The sequence below is a fragment of the Chrysemys picta genome, chromosome 13, assembly GCF_011386835.1.
Source record: "Chrysemys picta bellii isolate R12L10 chromosome 13, ASM1138683v2, whole genome shotgun sequence".
Lineage (NCBI taxonomy): Eukaryota > Metazoa > Chordata > Testudines > Emydidae > Chrysemys > Chrysemys picta.
Genome location: NC_088803.1, coordinates 47689528 through 47709226, shown reverse-complemented (window position 1 = coordinate 47709226; position 19699 = coordinate 47689528). Strand labels below are relative to the sequence as shown.

Genomic DNA, 19699 nt, shown 5'->3' with positions numbered 1-19699 from the left:
TGGTGGCAAGCGGGGCTTGGAGTGGAGATTGACAGCTCGCAACCCCCCATGTAATGACCTCATGACCCACTGAGGGGTCCCAACCCCCAGTTTGAGAACTCCTGGCTTAGGGAGATGTATTTTCCCTGCCCAGGCTCCTCGCTGACCGGGAGAGAACAAAGGAACACGAAAACAAAAACCTTCCCTCACAGATTTGAAAGTATCTTCTCCCCTTATTGGTCCTTTTGGTCAGGTGCCAACCAGGTTTTCTGAGCTTCTTAACCCTTTACAGCGTAAAGAGGGATTTTATGCTACCCTTCGCTGTATGTTCATGACAGGCACAAAGCCCAGGTGGCAGCAGGATCAGCCTTGGAGCTGGGTGCAGGCACTGAGCGAGCCTGAGGAGAGTGCAGCAGCCGCTGAGGCTGGGCCAGGAGCAATAGGAGCTGCACTAGAGGAGCCCTCCCTGCCTGGCTCCTCGTTGCCTGTGATCCTCCCAGGGCTCCTTGCTGCCTCCCAGCCGGGGCAGGGCCTCCTCTCCCCGCAGAGGGTGTCTGCAGGCCCAAAGGAGGGGGCAGGAAGCCAGACTGGATCCCCTGCCCTTGGATCCCAAAAGCACCAGCACGCCCTGGAAAGTGGGGGCTGCTCTCAGGCCCCCGGTCCCCACCTAGGGCAGGCAGGGGATCTGGGGCTCTTCACAGTGGGCCGGGCTCCCTCGCCAGCTCTGACCACTGCCTGGCTCTGGTTTCCAGCCTGGCCAGGGGCGGGGCCACAGTTCTGGCACGGGTGGGTCCCCCTCCCACACTTCTACCCAGGTTCCGGCACTCCTGTGGGGGCTCCCAAATTGGACGGGGCCCATGTGTTAGTCTGCCACTGGGTGCGCTGGTAACAATCCCTATATTTAGTGCCTAACACTTTTCATTATAAAAGATTTTGGTAATCTTTTCCTGGGAAGTTTTAACACAATCATTGTTTACAGCAGGCCTTCAAAATCCAGCCGGGAGGGGAGGCTGTGGGCTAGAGAAGTGCTTTTTCTTTGTCCTGTGAAATTCCATTCAGGTTTGGGTGAGAGGTAAACTTGTGTTTTAAAACAACACTTGTGTGGCTTGTGTTCCTCTAGAAAGCTTTAACAGCAAGCCAAGGTGATAACTGAGCTTCACATTCTAAGGCCTGGCTCGCACTGCTGCCAAAGCAGTAGTGCACATTTCATAGGGAGCTGCTAGCACAGTAGTGGGGGAAGAGAGTTGGGCTGGATGCACCTCTCTTCAGATCCAGCACATGATCACAGCAGCCATTTCCGTCTCTGGGAAAGCAAAGTTGCTAGTGGGCATAGATAGTCCTCTGGCTTAAGTGGTAGAAGTCTATGGGCTTGTCTTCACTACGGGGGTAAATCAACCTAAGTTACGCTACTCTGGCTAAGTGAATAAGGTAGTTGGAGTTGACGTAGCTTAGGTCGACTTACCCTGTGTCTTCACTGCGCTGCATCGACGGGAGACGCTCTCCAGTCGACTTCCCTTATTCCTCTTGGAGAACTGGAGTACCGGTGTCAACCAGAGAGAGAGCTCTGCTTTCGATTTAGTGGGTCTGAAGACCCACTAAAACGATCCCTGCTGCAGCAGTGTTGATCTACCCCGTAGTGAAGACCAGCCCTCAGTTGCAGAATTCAGAGTTCAAATGCTGCTTATGCTGCATGATGGGGAGATTTACAATTGTGTATAACCTTGTTTTTAATCTTTTTCCTTCATTTAAAAAAAAAAACCCTAGGAAATTGCATTCAGAACAAGGTAAAAGAATATTTAGGTTGAAAAGAAGGTCAAGTATTTGAAAGTTGGGGAAATGTCAGAAGTACAGTTGCCATGCAACCTTAATCCTAAATAACATCCTTTTAACATAGTTTTTTAATGTAACACATACATCAAGCACTATTCTCAACATATCCCATGCTGAAGCCATAATTTTTTTTTAAGTTTTCTAAATGTAATTTGTGTTTTGCATCTTGAGTGACCCAAATAATGTGTCAATGTCTCCTATGCTTTGTGTATGGACAGACCTACATAGATGCCAGTGTGGGGTGAAGTGGGGTTTGGAGAGAAGGTTCTGACATTATTGTCTTTCATCCAGTGCTGTTCAGAGGAATCAGTGCAATCTAAATAGCCCTTGTAAATCCCATTTTTGCAATTGCACCGGTGCAAGAACAATTTTTGCAAGAGCACCAATGCCCAGTTTTCAGAGTAACAGCCGTGTTAGTCTGTATCCGCAAAAAGAAGAACAGGAGTACTTGTGGCACCTTAGAGACTAACAAATTTATTAGAGCATAAGCTTTCGTGGACTACAGCCCACTTCTTCGGATGCAATGCCCAGTGTTAGTCTGAGGAAATACTGGCGCCCAGCAATCTTTCTAGGTGCTAGCAGGTAAAAGGTGGGATCTGGACTTGAGTTTGAAAAGAACCAGGGTTGGTGGTGAGGCTAGAACCTTGTGTTTGTGTGGATTTAGAGCAGCATTTCTCAAACTGGGGTCCCCAGACTCCGGGAAGTCTCCAGGGGGTCTGCAGGACCTGCTGATCAACTCCTCCTCCTTCCTCTATCTCCCGGAGGCTATTGAAGTCAAACCGGGAGATTGTAGGCGCTAAAAGTCTGGCAGTGCAGCATGCGGTGGGCACACGCGCGCGTGCGCTGCCAGAGAGAGGTGCCGGTCACTTTTGGGAGCCGCCCGAGGTAAGCGCCGCCCGGCCAGAGCCTGCACCCCAGCCCAGAGTCCGCACCCAAACTCCCTCCCAGACCCCGCACCTTCTCCTGCACTCTAACCCCGTGCTCCAGCCTGGTGAGGGTGGGGGAGAGTGAGCGACTGAGGGAGGGGTGATGGAGTAAGCAGGGGTGGGTAGGAAGAAGTGGGGCATTGGCAGAAGAGGTAGAGTGGGAGCCGGGCTTGGGGTCCCCGAAAAATTTAAAATAAAATGGGGGTCCTCGTGGTGTTAAAGTTTGAGAACCACTGGTCTAGAGGGTAGATGATATTGGTTTGATGGAAAGATGGGGTTGTGTATAAAATAACTAGAATGAAACCTCTTTACAAATGTGTTATGTACACGCGCCTTTCTCGGTCAAATGCTTGGAGATGCTGCAGTTCTACTGTATTGGGTGCTTTTAGTTTAATGACACATGTGAATGAGTGACCATTTATTCTACCAGTGGCGTGCAAGTTGGCTTTCACAGTAGTGTATGCATATGAATTGTGTCTCTGGTAATCAAAACAAATATCCATTCTGGCAAATATGCATTTCACTAAAATAGAATATGCTTTCTTTGTATTTCATTTCCTGTCACTGCCAACTGACCACAAGACTTTCCCCTTATAACTGACTTGCTGCTGCTTGTTTTGGTCAAAGATGCCTCAATCCTGTGTCTTCGACACAGACTGAATGGATGTACAGTAGAGGAGGAGTCAGCCTGATGAGAATTTTCAGTTATGCATATATGGAAATTGGCAGAAATGGGAAAGGGAAAAAAAAGCACACCGCATTTTAATGGAGTTTTAGTGATAGGATGTATCTCTCCCAGCGTGTGATGGTGGCTCTCTGAGGAATAGTTAAAAGAACGAGGAGTACTTGTGGCGCCTTTAGAGACTAACAAATTTAGTTGAGCATAAGCTTTCATGGGCTAAAAGTGATTTTTAAATATGTTGTTAAAATTGCCTGGAGTCTTGTGCCCAATGGTTTTGTTGATAGGCAGACATTAGATGGCTGAGTTTTGTTATAAGGCTGTCTTTGTGGAAGCTTCTGGGCAATGCATTCCTACAGGCTGCACTGAACTGCCTGACACTTAGGCCAGGTCTACACTACCCCCCTAATTCGAACTAAGGTACGCAACTTCAGCTACGTGAATAACGTAGCTGAAGTTCGAAGTACCTTAGTTCGAACTTACCTTGGTCCACACTCGGCAGGCAGGCTCCCCCGTCGACTCCGCGGTACTCCTCTCGCCGAGCTGGAGTACCGCAGTCGACGGCGAGCACTTCCGGGTTCGACTTATCGCGTCCAGACTAGACGCGATAAGTCGAACCCAGAAGTTCGATCGCTCGCCGCCGAACTACCGGGTAAGTGTAGCCAAGGCCTTAGTGGCATAGAAAGATTCTTCCTTACGAAGTGAGTCTCTTGCACTAACCGTGTTGTGGTTACGACAGGATATTTCAGACATGGTTCACTACAACTGAAGATGAGGTTCCTATTTTTAATTGTCTTGGTTAAATATATGGAGCCAAAATGGAGCCACTAATGCTTTTTAATCCATCTATTATTGAGTAGTATGAGGCTCATTGATGAAAACACCCCACCTCATTCTCTCTGTGTGAGAATGGGAAGGGAAAAAGGAGGTTGAGTCTATTAACAGGCAAACAAACATATTATCTCACGGTCTGTCTGAAAAAAGGCAGCTGGGAATCCTTAAACTAGAGATTAGAAGAAGTGGATTATTTTTTTATTACTATAATTTCAACTGTGGTATGTTTAGTTGCTGTTAGTCACGTAGCATGTCAGACTAGTCCCCAATGCACAAGTTGCCTACATTAAAGTTTCAGGAACATTGTACAGTAACTCCTCACTTAACGTTGTAGTTATGTTCCTGAAAAATGCGACTTTAAGCAAAACAATGTTAAGCGAATCCAATTTTCCCATAAGAATTAATGTAAATAGGGGGGGAGTTAGGTTCCAGGGAAATCTTTTTTTGCCAGACAAAAGGCATTATATACATTTTAAACAGGCAGTTTAATACAGGTATAAGTTTTAAACAATTTTAAAGAAACAATTTAATACTACAGTCATCATTGCTGAGTATGCAGCAATGGGAGGTGCCCCCCGCATTACCCCACGCAGGCACAGCCCACTGGCACTGCAGACAATGAGGCAGGCAAGGAGGCTGAAGGTTCGTAGGCTAGGAGAAGCATGTTGCGCAGCTGCAGCCTCCCCTACTGTGCAAGCACCAGGGACGGGGGGCTCAACCCTCGGCCAGCCCATTCCATCCCTTTCCCAAGCCCCCACCCTTAACCCGCCTCTTCTCCCCCACACCACCTCCCTGTTTACTCCACACGCCACATCCTCACTCCTCCCCTTCCCTCCCCTCCTCCTGCCCGCAGCAATCAGATGGTTTGCGGTGTTCAGGGGGGGGGTGGGAGGAGCAAGGACGCGGCGCGCAGGCTCCCCCTCCCTCCCCTGCCTCCTGAACGTCACAAACCAGCTGATTGCCACAGGCAGGGGAGGGAGGGGGGAGCCTGAGTGTGGAGTCCTCTCCCCTCTCTCCTGCCTCCTGAATGCCACAAACCAGCTGATTGCCGCAGGCAGGGGGAACGTGCTGATCCGCAGGGTCCGCCGGCGGGTGGGAGGCACTGGGAGAGGGGGGGCATAGCGGAGCTGATGGTGGGGGGGGGGGCTGCCAGCTGTGGACAAAGCAGGCAGCCAAAGACGTTATAGCGGAGCATTGCACAACTTTAAACGAGCATGTTCTGTAATTGAGCAGGGACATAAGATCGAAACAACATTAACCGAGAGGAGGTTAAATGGGTAGTTACTGTATGTACAAGTGGGTATGCAGTATTCAGAACATTTAGGCCTTAAGTTGCTACAAATGACCTGGAGCTATTATTAAGGGGTAATATCCATTACTAATCTAGCACCTTTTCAAGAGGGTGGCAAAATTTTCAGTGTGTGTAATCATTAAATCTGAGCAGAATGAGAGAATATTGATTCCTTATATGGACATTGAGATCCTGTAGCTACACCAGTATAGACAGCAATATAAATCCACTTTACATTAAGCGTTTGCAGTGGTGGTAACTATTAACTTCCATACTACAGATAAGCCCTGTTTTTCAGCTATCCTGGACATGATTATGCAATAAGTGTGTGTTAAATAGGCTTTGAAGGGTTATATTTTTATTGTGAAATGTTCATTTCACCATATAAACACAAATAGACAAGAAAATATTTTCATCAGTAATAATCAAAATTTACAAATGGGCAAAGTAAGAAATGCTGCTTGGGAACTTACCCAGAGTTTGATTTAAGGATCTTTATTTGTATATTTTGACATATTGCCAATTCGTATTTTAACAGTTATCAAGCTTTTAACTTTTTGAATCTTGACATCTACTGTCATTAAATTCTTACTCCAATTACAGTATTGTCTAACCCCCCCATAATTTTGTGCAACTGTGCAAATTTAAATTGATAACAATTGAAAAAATACTTAGATAAGTATCAATATTATCTGTTGAATTATTTAAAAAAAAAAACCCACAAATTCTGCCAAACCATGTGATGATTGACTGACTTGTGTATACAAGAACTGCAGTTTCATAAGCAAGACATCTGCATGGCCGATTTGCAATCTGATTTATGTGCCGTTATTGGAAATGGACATCTTGGTTTATTGAAAATCTGGGCCTTGGAATATTGAGTATACATCCTACAAAAAAAATTCAGTTGTTGAATAGGTAAGAAGCTTTCTAGGGGATAGTTTTTACAAATGTTTTTGAGTGAATACTCAGGTGATCAGATACAAAAGGAGTCCCCCTTTTTTTTTTTTTTTTAATCAATAACAGTGGAAGGTGCTTGAATATTACAGTGATGAAGTGGTATAGAAGCTAAGTAGAAAAGACTGGTGAAGAGAGAAGCTTGACTATTTAAATACATAGCTGTCTGTGTGAACCAATTTATATCATTCATACAATTTTAAAGGTTGCCTGTGAAGGCTGTAATCAGTCTCATAATAATACAGGTTGAGATGCACATGGTTGGTCTAGTTCTCAGTGTTGTACATCCAATTTGAATGGCATATGATACAAATATTGAGCTGTAAACAGTTAGTGAAACTTGACTAAAAGTGAGTGTCAATATGGTCACTAAAATTGATTTCTTCACTATGTTATTGTATCATGACTGTCAAAATTTAAAACTGGAAGTTACATTGGATACATGACTTGGGCTTGCAGTTAGCTGTGCAAATTGTGCTTGGTTACCAAAGTGATTAGGCCAATCTAAATAGCAGACAGAATTGAGCAATCATAGGCACAAACTGCTAGGTGAATTTTTTTTTTTTTTTTTTTGGTCGGTAAGTGCGTGTAATCATGGTAATTTCACACCTTAATTTCTTGATAATCCTGCCGTAGGTTCTGCCAAACAGTGAAAAGGTAATCATGGTTTGGAGGAGGTAGGGAGAGTGTGTGTGTTTAAATCCATTTGCTGTATCACTGAAGAACTCAGACTGAAAGTAATTTTCTGAACTGAAGATAGGGTATTTTCATAGTAGAGTCCATGACTGTAGAAGTTGCCATCTGATGGTTCACCAGACCCCAAGTTTGTTGAACTTCCTATTGTAATGCAAACCATCTCTTTGATAAAGCATTTGGTGGTTGATGAAACTTTGCTAAATTATTATAGTTAATGGATATAATAATGATGATCTAGATCAGGGGCTGGTAAACTTTCAGAAGTGCTGTGCCAAGTCTTCATTTATTCACTCTAATTTAAGGTTTTGCGTGCCAGAATACATTTTAACGTTTTTAGAAGGTCTCTTTCTAGAAGTCTATAATATATAACTAAACCATTGTTGCATGTAAAATAAATAAGGTTTTTAAAATGTTTACGCAGCTTCATTTAAAAATAAATTAAAATGCAGAGTCTCCCGGACCAGTGGCCAGGATCCGGGCAGTGTGAATGCCCCTGAAAATCAGCTCGCGTGCCGCCTTCGGCACATGTGCCATAGGTTGCCTACCCCGATCTAGATAATACTTAGTCCTGCCATGAGTGCAGAGGATTGGACTAGATGTCCTCTCGAGGGCCCTTCCAGTCCTACAGTCCTATGAAGTTCTGTGTGGATTTTCTCCTGTCTGTTATGGATGGTTTAAAAATGTCAAACATTAATTTGTCACAAGTTAAGCTTCCACAGTGATGGAAGCAAGAACAAACTAATAATTTGCTTTCCTTTTATGGCAGTTAATTTGTAGTGTTTTCTAAGAAGCTGAATTCTTGTGTGGAAAAAGTGTTTAAATGTAGATTAATTCTGACCAGATAATAAGTAAATTAGCCACAAATGGGTTTTCGGAATACAAATTTGTTAGAGCGTCCTCAAAAAGGACCTGGCATGTTAGAGAGGTGATGAAATATTGGCTGCATTAGCATTTAACATTCTTCCGGGATGGTGGATGAGCCCCCTCCGCCCTTATCCTTTGAACAGTGTCTCTCCAATACATGGCATGATAAACTAAAAGCGAATGTGACACTGAACATGAGAGGAAGTCAAGAATCTGGTGCAGTTCAGGTTCTAGAAACTGTATGAGTGTGGCAGCTGCAGCATCTCAAATCACTGCCATTCCACTGGTCTCTACCAGTATGTCCCTCCATCAGCACATCCTTAGCAAAGAGTTTATAAAAGATACCCTAACGGGTATTTAACTGTACGGTAACTCTAAGAAGCGACTTCTAAAATAGTTGAACTACACATTGGCTGCTGACTATAACACTCTTAAATGAAGTTAACTGTTTCTCTGAACTAGACATGTTTTTGAAGGACTACGTGGGGACCATTTTTAAAAAAGCGGGAGGGGGGGTAGCTTCAACCCATTGAATGTGGAAAATTTTTGGTAGCTGGTCTTGGCTGATATTGAACTACTGTTGAAGTCTTATTTTTCATGAAGTTAGACATTTATATCCAATGTATAACATGGCATTAAATTTCATGGGCTAAGACTTCATTATGTATATGGATTTCTATGTCCTAGAAAATCTGTGTTCATTTTAATGCTTTGCTTGTCAGAACTTTATAGTCATAACCATGACTTAAATATAGCATCTCACAGCACTAATTAATACACATTTACCCATTCGCCCTCATTCTCTTCCCCAATTCACCCCTTAAAAATAGCTGTCAGATTATATGGTTGGTCCATGTCATTGCTATGTTGACAAGACCCTAACAGCATATGCCCAACTGGAATTTTTAGAGGGGTGTGTGTGTGTATATCTCCTACAACCAGTTCAGTCCCTTTTACCCTTTTATTATTCATTTTTAACACTAGTTTCTAATCCAGTTTTCTACTTTGTAGAGAAACTTGTAGTTCATTCCTTTGTGCTAATTTGATGCATCTTCCTTGATTAAAGAGAAAAATCCACTGCTCTTCAAGGAGGAACAATGTTGAACAAAGCAATTAATATTTAGGCAATGTGCCAAAAAGCTTTTCCTCCTAAGTTAATTGCCTTCCAACTGCATTTCGTGGCATTTTTCGATGGCCTGTTTACTGTGCGCCCGCTAGCTCAGTCTGAAAGGATGTATCCTGCACTGCTCTCTACTGTTGTGGTCACTGTTATGAACACATCACGGCTGGCCATGCAGTATATCAGGTCGGCAACGTTTGGCACGTGGCTCGCCAGGGTAAGCACCCTAGCGGGCCAGGCCAGTTTATTTACCTGCTGACGCGGTAGGTTCGGCCGATCGCGGCTCCCACTCGTCGCGGTCCGCCGTCCCGGGCCAATGGGGGCGGCGGGAAGCAGCGCGGGCCGAGGGATATGCTGGCCGTGGCTTCCCGCCGCCCCCGTTGACCCGGGACGGTGGACCGCGGCGAGTGGGGGCTGCGATCGGCCGAACCTGCCGCGTCAGCAGGTAAATAAACTGGCCCGGCCCGCTAGGGTGCTTACCCTGGCGAGCCGCGTGCCGAATGTTGCCAACCCCTGGAGTATATCATTAGCACCCAATCTGAACAGGAATCAGAGGTACCTGGCCTGTTGTGTGCCATGGAAAGAAACAAAACCAGATTACTTTTGGCATTCAAGGAGCTGCTGCACATGGTGGACCGTTGTTTTTGGGCTTGGGAAACAAGCGCTGAGTGGTGGGATTGCATCATTATGTAGGTCTGGTATGACTAGCAGTGTCTGCAGAACTTTCGGATGCAAAAAAAAGTTCCACCTTTGTGGAACTATGTGCGGTGCTCATCCCAGCACTATGACACAAGGACACCAAAACGAGAGCTGCTCTCTCGGCAGAGAAGCGTGTGGCGATGTCTGTGTGGAAGCTGGCAACTCCAGACTGAACTGGTTAGTCGTGAAATAATTTGGAGTCGGGAAGCCCACTGTAGGGACTGCGTTAACACAAGTGTGCAGGGCCATTAATCGCATCCTGTTATGAAGGACTTTAACTCTTGGCAGTGTGCATAAAATAGTGGATGGCTTTGTGGCAATAGGGGCAATAACTGCAGCGGGGCGATAGAGGGCAGATATATCCCAATTTTGGCCCTGGAGTTTGCGGAGGGCATGGAAAGCAGTTCTGTATTGGCTGCGGGGGGTCTGAGCGTGCATGAATTCTGCCTGCGGTGTGATTTGGGACTTCAGCATCTCCATTTGCTCCTCCGTCACTTGTATCATCCGCTCCAGGCCCAGTAAAATCTGCTCCTGGCTCTCTTTTCTGTCCCGCCTATTTTATAATTTTCTTTTAAAGTCTCTCTCCATGCCCTGCCTTCTAGTTTTTTGGCCTCTGAGCACCTCTCGAAACATGTCCTCCTTGGTTGCTTCCTTATCTGGTGGAGACACACTGACGGTGTGTAGGGGGTTCCCCTGAAGTCCTCATCTGCAGAAGCTCAAGAAACAATAAACAGAAGCATGATTGTGCGCACACAGCATCGAATCATTATAGTAAAATGCACCTTTTTAAAGAATCAGTTTCTCACTGTCTCTTGGCAAGCACACAGCTTGGCGAACAAACTATGTTGAGTTGAACCCAGGGGAATGGGGGTGCTCAAGATGGGGCAAAGGTTCTCCGTGGTTTGTTTGTTTGTTTTTTTAAGGGGATCACTGCAGGTGATTAAGGACAATATTGTAAATTCTGCCAGCATTTTTCACAGGTGGGGGTCATTGAACTTGATATCTCAATCCTGCGGGTATGCAAGGATACATCTTCTGCATGCATGTGGCTTCAGACCAGGTCCCTGTGTTGCTCGCCTGGGTGCTGCTTTGGTCCCTGCACAAGTGATTGCTGATTGGTGTTGGAAAGCTTCCTACAACGGGGGAAGGAACAGAGCAGTTCTGCCAAGGAAGCTTTGGCAGAGGACTGGCAGGAACCTCCAGAAAAATTTCCTAGAGATCTCTCTGGAGAATTCCTGTGAAATCTGTGTGCTCTGCTTAGTCAGTGGCTCTCAAACTTTTTTCTACTGGTGACCCCTTTCACATAGCACATCTCTGAGTGCAACCCCCCCCTTATAAATTAAAAACACTTTTTTATATATTTAACACCATTATAAATGCTGGAGACAAAGCAGGGTTTGGGGTGGAGGCTGGCAGCTCGCGATCCCCCATGTAATAACCTTGTGACCCCCTGAAGGGTCCCTGGCTTAGCTGCACAAGAGAATGTGAAGCACACACAAACACAGCTGGTCTTGTACATTTCTATCCCCTTCACCCACTTCCAGAATACACCAAGCAAAGGACAGCTGTACCTCATATAACCGAGCAACAACTGGAAGTATCCAGGGAGCTCTTGGAGGTCTGGAGGTGGGGTTGCCACTGAGACTGGCATCCAGCTCCTTATAGAAGCGCCATCACTTTGGCACAGCACCAGAGTGATGGTTTGACTCCCTTGAGGCTTCTGCAGAATAAAGGAAGCCGTTGAGGCAAAGCTAAGGGAAGAGCAGGCTGGATTTCCACCCGGAAGATCATGTCTCAACCACATTTTCACCCTAAGAATAATCATTGAAGGAGAGCATCAAGTAGTAAAACCCACTCCTCATAAACTTCATAGATATTTAAGAAAGCATTTGACAGCCTCCATTGCTGTTCACTCTGGCACATCTGTATTATGGTATGCCAATAGAAATAATTATCATCACCAAGGCTTCATATCAAGATGCAGCATGCACAGTTAAAGTGAACACAGACTTGAAGGAATGGTTTAACATGGACACTGGTGTCAAACAAGAATGCATCCTTTCCTCTCCTGTTTGGCTTTGCCATTGACTTCATTATGAGAACAAGTGTAGATGGATCCAACATGGCCATGGTTTAACAGAATCTAATTTTTTTTTTTAGTATAACTGTCTTCTAAATGATTGTTCAACCAACATGCAAATAAAGACTGAACAGCATTGCAAGAAAGATGAGGTTAATCAGTTACAAAAAAATAAATCCAATGAGATCTCCAACAACTCCCAACTCAATTGAGACATTACATTGGAGGGCAAAGGAATACAGGAGGTGAATCAATTCACATACCTTGGCGGTAATATGCAAGCCAGTGGGGATATCTGGAAGGAAATAATGTCATGAATTGTCAAGATGACAGCTGCATTCACCAGCTTAAACATGATTTGGTCATCAAACATCTACAGCTTAAAGAACAAACTATGAATCTTCAACGTAAATACACCCATTCTTAAAATGAGAGGGAATGGGAGGAGATATGTTCCTGCTACTTTAAGAATGAGAGTTGGGTTTCCACTTTTTGATCTGTTCTTAACTAGCTTCTTTTCACGCCCCCAGTGACCTCTTCCCTCCTTGCTCAGGTGAGTTGGGTGTAGATTTGAGGCACTAATGGTCTGCAGTGACTAACCCAATCCTTGCTCTTGCATTTGGAATGGCTACCACTGTTCTATCTCTTCCTCTTTCATGGACAGAGTACTGGTCCGCTAGACCCCCATCTAACCTTCGACACTGGGATTTGGTGGGAGCATCTTCATCTTCTGTTTTCCTGCAACCCTTTGCTGGAACTTTCTTTTGAGCAGAGACACAGCTGGGGAGCCTTTACTCCAAGCAAAGGTCCCAGCATCAAAGGACCCAACTTATCAGCTGCAGTCAGCCTCTATTCTCTTAACAACATAAGGTAAAGGCCCTCTCAGGTCTTGTACTCCTAGGGATGCTCACTAATTGAAACTCAATGTCAAATTAAGGGTAGTATTTGTGTTACATAAACTCTTCTTAAAGGGTTTTTCTATCCTTAGCTGCTTTCTTGGCAAGGATACTTTATTTTATTGTAATAAGGAATTTACTCCTTAGGAACCTACAGTAGATAGGAGCAAACGACCAGTTTCCCCTGGTATATAGCTCACAGATTTTATTCGCTTGAACTGAATTACTTTTCTTAAGAATGCTGTAGTTGGTGCATAAAATGTTAGCCCAGATAGGATTTTGGATGAAGTAAAGTACTGCTTGAGCTCCTAACTGTCAAATCTGTGTGGTATTTGTATTTAAGGCAGTTTAAACATATTTGTAAATGTGCTACAGTAGGTAGTTGTCTTTAAGACATCTTACAGATGAATTTTCTTTGTCTTTAAATTACACACAGCACTGAGAGCTCTGGAAACCCCTCTAATTATAATCCTTTATATTCCAGTTCATAAAGCTAGAGGCAGGAACTTCATCCTAGATAAATCTGCTTAGAACAGAATAAATCCATTTTAAAATTGGTTTCATCAGGCAGAACCTGACAAGTGGTCAGCTCGTCCACGTAATCCAAGGTTTCTTACTATAACAGAGCCTCACTAATTCACACTATGATAATGGGCATGGAGGAAACCATAAAAAACAAGCTAACAAATTGCAAAATGTTCTTACACTTATTTTGACAATGGTGGAAAGTGTTATGGTACTATAGTATACTCTGTAAAAATACATTGTTAAAAATAAACCATAACAATAGTAAAACTGTTATTCTTTAAAATTCTGCTGATAGGTTCATGAATATCTAAAATAGAATCAGTCTTAGCATAGTAAAATACCACCTCACTACATTCTATTAAATTTCTGCACAATTTTTGTGTGCGCAAATTATGGCATATATAGATTAGTAAAACTCTGTGGCACCCTTATTCCATAGGAATATATCTTATTCAATGCCTTAGACTTCCAAAGGGAAAACACTTCTCCTGCTTTGGTAGAAAAATCTTAACTCTGTTAATGCAGCTAAAATGGAGTGAAGTTTTCTGTTTACACACTAGGGTGTATTGTTTGTAGTTCAGAGTGTGGGGTGGAATCTTCCTATGCTGTAGTGTTTCTCTGTGTGTACTGCTTCAGATATCTCTTCCTGACCTTCTCAACTTCAAGACACTGCAATTGTGGGAAGCAAAGCTTTGTGATATTCAGGAATGGATAATATTCCTGACACCTCTTTAGTGTGCAGGCAAAGCACATCATCAAGTGCCTGAGTTGGAAGTGAGAGAGGAAGGTATTAATGCAAACACCTTTTTCATTTCTTGTCAAAATGCAATCTTTTAAAGTGGATCACCTAGACACGTGCTCTCTCCATTCCTAATATTGAGTCAAATGGACTGGGATTAATTATTTTATTTAGGAAAAAATAAACTTCAGTTACGTAAGCTTCCCCTGGCCCTAGAGTGAGGTTCCTCTTGGTTTAATTTTCATGTCTAATGTGTCAAACAGCAAATAAGCGCTCAGAGCAAACCCAGCAAACTGAAGTATGGGCTAAGGGCAGAAGCCAGAGGTTTGGAAGATTGAACCAAGCAATTCTGACTAGAAATTCTTATTGTAGTGTCTGGGGTTTTGCTCCTAGCGCAGAAGCAGGCTGTCAGCAGATCTGATTTCCTGTGAATTATATGGTCCAATTTCAGACAATGAGCGTGAGGCCCTTCTCCTTTCAAATACATCTAAACATCAGTGGACTTGGCCAGTTTTTCCAGAGCAGTATGCTTCACTATTGTAATGCTTCCTGTTATCCTGCACGGGCTCTGAAAATGCACCTTCCAAGGAGGGCTGGCTGCTTCCTAACAGGTGGTTTTCCTCTTCTGGCTGGAGTTGGACATGGCAAGTGGGACTTGCATTTGCTCCCCAGCCACCACTTGGACATGAATGCAAGTACTCAATCCAAAAGTGAGCCCAAGACCTTTTTGTTCTGCCCTAGGATAACTAGTGATGAAGAATACCTTTTACTAAGCATCCAAATAAATACGTTATGGAGACACTTAGACTGGCTGATTCTAACTAACATCTGTTGATGTTTTTAAAGACAACACAGTGAATTTAGTGCTACCCTCCTAAACATGCTGAATATATCACCCCCCCCAAAACCTTGAATCCTCCCATAAAGTTCAGAACAATAAGTACAGGTCCTAGCTCCAGGAAGCAGATATTCTCGCTGTACTTCATAATCCTAGAGAGTTAATTTTACAGACCTTCCTGGAATAAAGAACAAACTCTTTCCTTCCTGGTGCCTGCCTTCTAAGTGGGATTCATGCAGCTAAGCAAGGAGAACTTGTATTTGCATATCCCTGTGGTACTCTACACTTTCAGCAAAGTGGCTTTGCCCATGGATTCCTACAGGTAGGGATTCTATCTACCTCTATTATTTGGCTTAACCAACACCCTTTTATGCAACTATTCCCCTACCACCACCACATATGCATCTGCATGCACGCGCGCGCGCACACACACACACACACACACAGATAGAATCAGCAATCCACGTCTGTGCGAGTTTTGTTAGACATGGAGAAAACCAAAGTAATGGGGGAAGGGGCTAATAGTGTTTCATCACATCCTGATGGGCTTGATGCTGTAGACCCAAGAGTTCTCAAACTTCATTGCACTGCGACCCCCTTCTGACAATACTACACTCCCCCACAAGGAGAGACTGAAGCCTGAGCCTGCCCTGTGGGGGGGACGACCTGTAATCTGAGCCCTGCCACCCAAAGCTGAAGCCTTCGGGCTTTGTCCCTGGGCAGTGGGGCTCAGGCTTCAGTTTCGGCCCCAGGCCCCAGCAAGTCTAATACTAGTGCTGGCAACCCCATTAAAATGGGGTCGAAACCCACTTTGGTGTCCTGACCCACAGTTTGAGAACTGCTGCTGTAGACCCTAATACGTGAGTCCTGTGACGTTTCCTAAATGTAGGTCAGGCTGCATTCCAGATCTGAGAATATTGCATCATGACTAATGGCCTTCTCAGCACACCAGGAATTTTGATTTATGTGGACACCTGTCTATCTTGGATGATGTTGCATGCTGAAATACCACTGCAGTAGCCATGCTTGTGGCTGTGATGGCTCCAAAATAACCATGAGTAGGATTGAAACTACCTGAAAAAGAGCTATGCAAAGAAATGTTTTAAAACTGCAATTTTGGCAGTGGACATTGGGGACTATAGGTGATCCATTCCCCATGGATGTACCAAGTTTCTAGCCATTTGACCGGCTGTTCCATAGAACACTACCAAAGACAGTTTCTAACATTAATTAACTCACAAATGGGAAGATTTAGCATTCTCTCCATTCTTGTATACAAGGAGCAACTCAAATTTTTCAGCTGAGTGCTTGCTTGAGCTTTGCTCTTTCCAGAGAACACCTGAACAACTCCAGTAAGAGAAATTAAAGATGTCAGATTTGCTTTCTAGAGAAAATGCCAAGTTCTGTATTGGAGAATGTTGTTACATGTTCCCTTAAGCCATAACTAGTTGTTAATCATATTTGCTTTTGACGGTTGCTTTTGATGCCCTTTACTGCCAAGGGAGAAAAATGCATACAGTAATGTAGTTTGTCTTGGGTTTCCTGACACACACTTACAAAAAGTAGACAAGAATGGTAAATCATGATATTTTTTTTTGTAACTGGGTTTCAAGAATGTATGAAGGCATTTATTTTTCTAATAATTTGGACAAACTGGATAGATGCATTTTATAGTGAAGTGCAAAATACTAATTGGAATTCTTACTACAGAAAATAAATAATCTAATTTTAAAATCCTTATCCCAGGGCATCTTAATATGTAGGCAGAGCTGTTCCTGGAGACTTTCTCTTTTTACAGTTATTAAAAGTGATACTTTTTTTACTTTAAGTTTAGTAGGAAAAACTGGTAAGGATTTAACTTAGAGGTGCAGATATCCTCATAAAGGGTCTTTGCTTACCATGCAAACTGCAGATCTTGCATTTGCAGGAAAAGTACTATATAGTTGCAACTTTTACATGATAATTATTTACTACTTTAAAGAGTGACTGGACTAACATTTTTTAGGCAGCTCTGACAGTATCTTTAGAGAAGTTGAGAAAAGTAACTACAAGGGTAGGGAAGAGGAAATAAACATTTGTCATCTTAATCTTTTTATAATAGCTATCTAAAAAAGTAAATTTTTACTTCTAAAGTTAAGTGCCTAAAGTTAGATGCCTAAAGCCATATTTGGATGTATAAATGGGAATCTCAAGTATGAGTAGGGAGGTTCTTCTGTCTTTGGCATTGGGTCTGACAGCTACTGGAATACCATGTCCAGTTCTGGTGTCCACAATTCAAGATAGATGTTGAGAAATTGGAGAGATTTCAGAGAAGAGCCACAAGAACGATTAAAGGATTGGAAAAAGACTCTTATAGCAATAGATTCAAGTAGCTAAACTTAGCACACTGAAGGTTTAAAGGTGATTTTATTACAGTCAATAAGTACCTAGTTGGGGGACAGGGCGGAATTGATAATGGGTTCTTCAGTCTAGCAGACAGAGGTATAACAAGATTCAGTGGAAGATAGAGTGCACATTTTTAACAGTGAGGGTAATTAATCATTGGAACAATTTACCAAGGGCTGTGATGGCATCCCCATGACTGGCAATTTTAAAATCAAGATTGGATGTCTTTCTGAAAATATGCTGTAGTTTTTAATTTGGGGAAGTCCTATGGACTACTGTACAGGAGGTCAGACTAGATGACTACAGTAGTCCCTTCTGGCCTTATCTATGAATCTGTTTAGGCACCCAAATAATAAAGCAGGCTGACTTTTTTTTTTTTTCGTCTTTCAATTTTGACCTTTCGTCTTTTTTCCAGTTTATTTACCAATGTGTGTAGCTGCTTATTTTTTAAGTGCTTGATGGAATTCCTAGGAGACTAACTGAAAATCCTTAGTCAATAAGAGCGAGCTGTGCAAGAGAATATCTAGCTTTTATAGTTCCAATTACAGAATTATTCTTGATAAAATAAAAATGGTTGCTGTTTCTCATAGTTCTTAACGTAAACACTGTTGTCATTTTGTTTCCCCTGGGATATAGGGATATTTGCTTATATTTTAAAGAAACTCCATTGTCTTGGTCTTTAAAATCTTACAAAACTTTTTTTTTCTTTTTTTTTTTCTTTTTTTTTTAAACCAAAGCCCTCTTACTTGTCTAGTACAGTCTCTGAACTGACTTCTATTGATATAAGGAGTCCAGTTCTGACAGTGCATATTACAGGATTAACAGACATCTGTCAAGAATAACAGAAGAAAAACTCAGATCGCTGAGTACATGGGGTGTTTATGGCTACCAAGACAAAGGGACAAGATTTAAAATATGAATAGTTACAGTGAAGTACTATTACTTGGAGGTGGCTTCTTAGTGCCGATTGGGTCTGAACACATCATTCTTATGGAGTACATAGCTTCAAAATCCTTTTTCACATTTACATTTTCACTGGTTAGTGAATGATCTAAGCCTTTGACAATAGGAATCTATTCCTCTGGGCAAGGTCCATTTTCCGCACGTTAATGTGATTCACCATTAACATTACACCATCTCAGTTTCTTGTGGATTTTTTTCCCCCCATGTCTTCCATTTTAGGATTTTACATTGGCATGTAGTACCCCAAGTTTACTCTTTAATAGCCCTTTCTGTAGTTTTCTTAGTCCTTCTGTTGCTTTTATTGATCTAGAACTGTTGTTTTAAGAAGGCTTTTTTTAGTTTGTCTAAACTCGTATCACAGGAAAAGTAACTAGTCCAATTTTCCAACTTGAGGAAAGCACACAAGCCATGAAATAAGATTTATTTCCCCCCTCCTACTCCAGGTGAGGGAATTTCCCACACCTCTTATTGGGTCTTTTAAACTTGTATTGCAAAGATTCCTGAAGAGTGGTAACTTGCAGGCAGGCTTTTCTGTTCTACAGAATATATTTTGATTAGTCAAATGACCTCTTTGTTAAGAGAGCCAACTTCTTAAAAAGATGAAACCCTTTACTCAGTATAAACTGCTTGCTTTGGGAACTACTAAGGTTCTTGGCCTCTTCAGAAGTTTGAAGATGCCGAGGTTTGAATATTTCAGCTATCTTTTGTGAGCAGTACAATATCTTAAGACTTCATAGATCTCTGTTGCAGTTTCTGATCTCAAAGGCCATGAACTAATATTGTTCACTCTTCATGGTGTTGTACATTTTTACAGAAGGCGTTTTATCTCCCAGCGCTGCTCTCTAGAATTTTTAGAAGACATAGTGGAATGTGCCAGTGTACGAAGGTACTTTTTCAAAAGCAGCATTAATCTTAACTCGTTGCATGCAAGTCCTCTCCTCCCTCCACCCTCCTCAAAGCTGAATATCTGAGGTCCTGCATGCTAGTGCCGCCATCTGATCATAACACCTACATCTTTGTTTTAGATCACTGAATAATTCTTTTTAATTGCAGAACTAAGCACATATCTGGATCGCCAAGACACAAAAGCTTGAAGAAGATGCACTTCATCAAGAATATGAGACAATATGATACAAAGAATAGCAGGTAATGTTTTATATTCACTTGGGGTCTGATTCTGACACCCTTATTTGCATGAAGTAGGACTTAACTCATGTGAATAGTCTTTCTGAGTTTAGCTGGGCTATCCATCTATGTGAATAAGTACCAGTTTACATGAGTAAAGCTGGCAGATTTGGGTCACAAATAATTACAGCTTAACACGCACGAATGTTGGAGTCGGACTGGCTTATCCAAAGATTTGATTCTTGGACACTGCGGTAAATGGAATGTTAA

The 19699-nt window shown here is 42.8% G+C and overlaps 1 protein-coding gene across 2 annotated transcripts in view; it reads left to right on the top strand.

The window, feature by feature from the left end:
- Positions 1-19699, top strand: part of CABLES2 (Cdk5 and Abl enzyme substrate 2) — a 53162-nt gene that overhangs the window by 8520 nt on the left and 24943 nt on the right. Inside the window, exons 2-3 of one of the 2 annotated variants that reach the window (XM_024114908.3) lie at positions 19119-19190; positions 19358-19450. In XM_024114908.3, the coding sequence (XP_023970676.3) occupies positions 19119-19190; positions 19358-19450 (165 nt within the window). The remainder of the gene's footprint in view (positions 1-19118; positions 19191-19357; positions 19451-19699) is intronic. The other variant, XM_065566127.1, reaches the window with a different exon arrangement.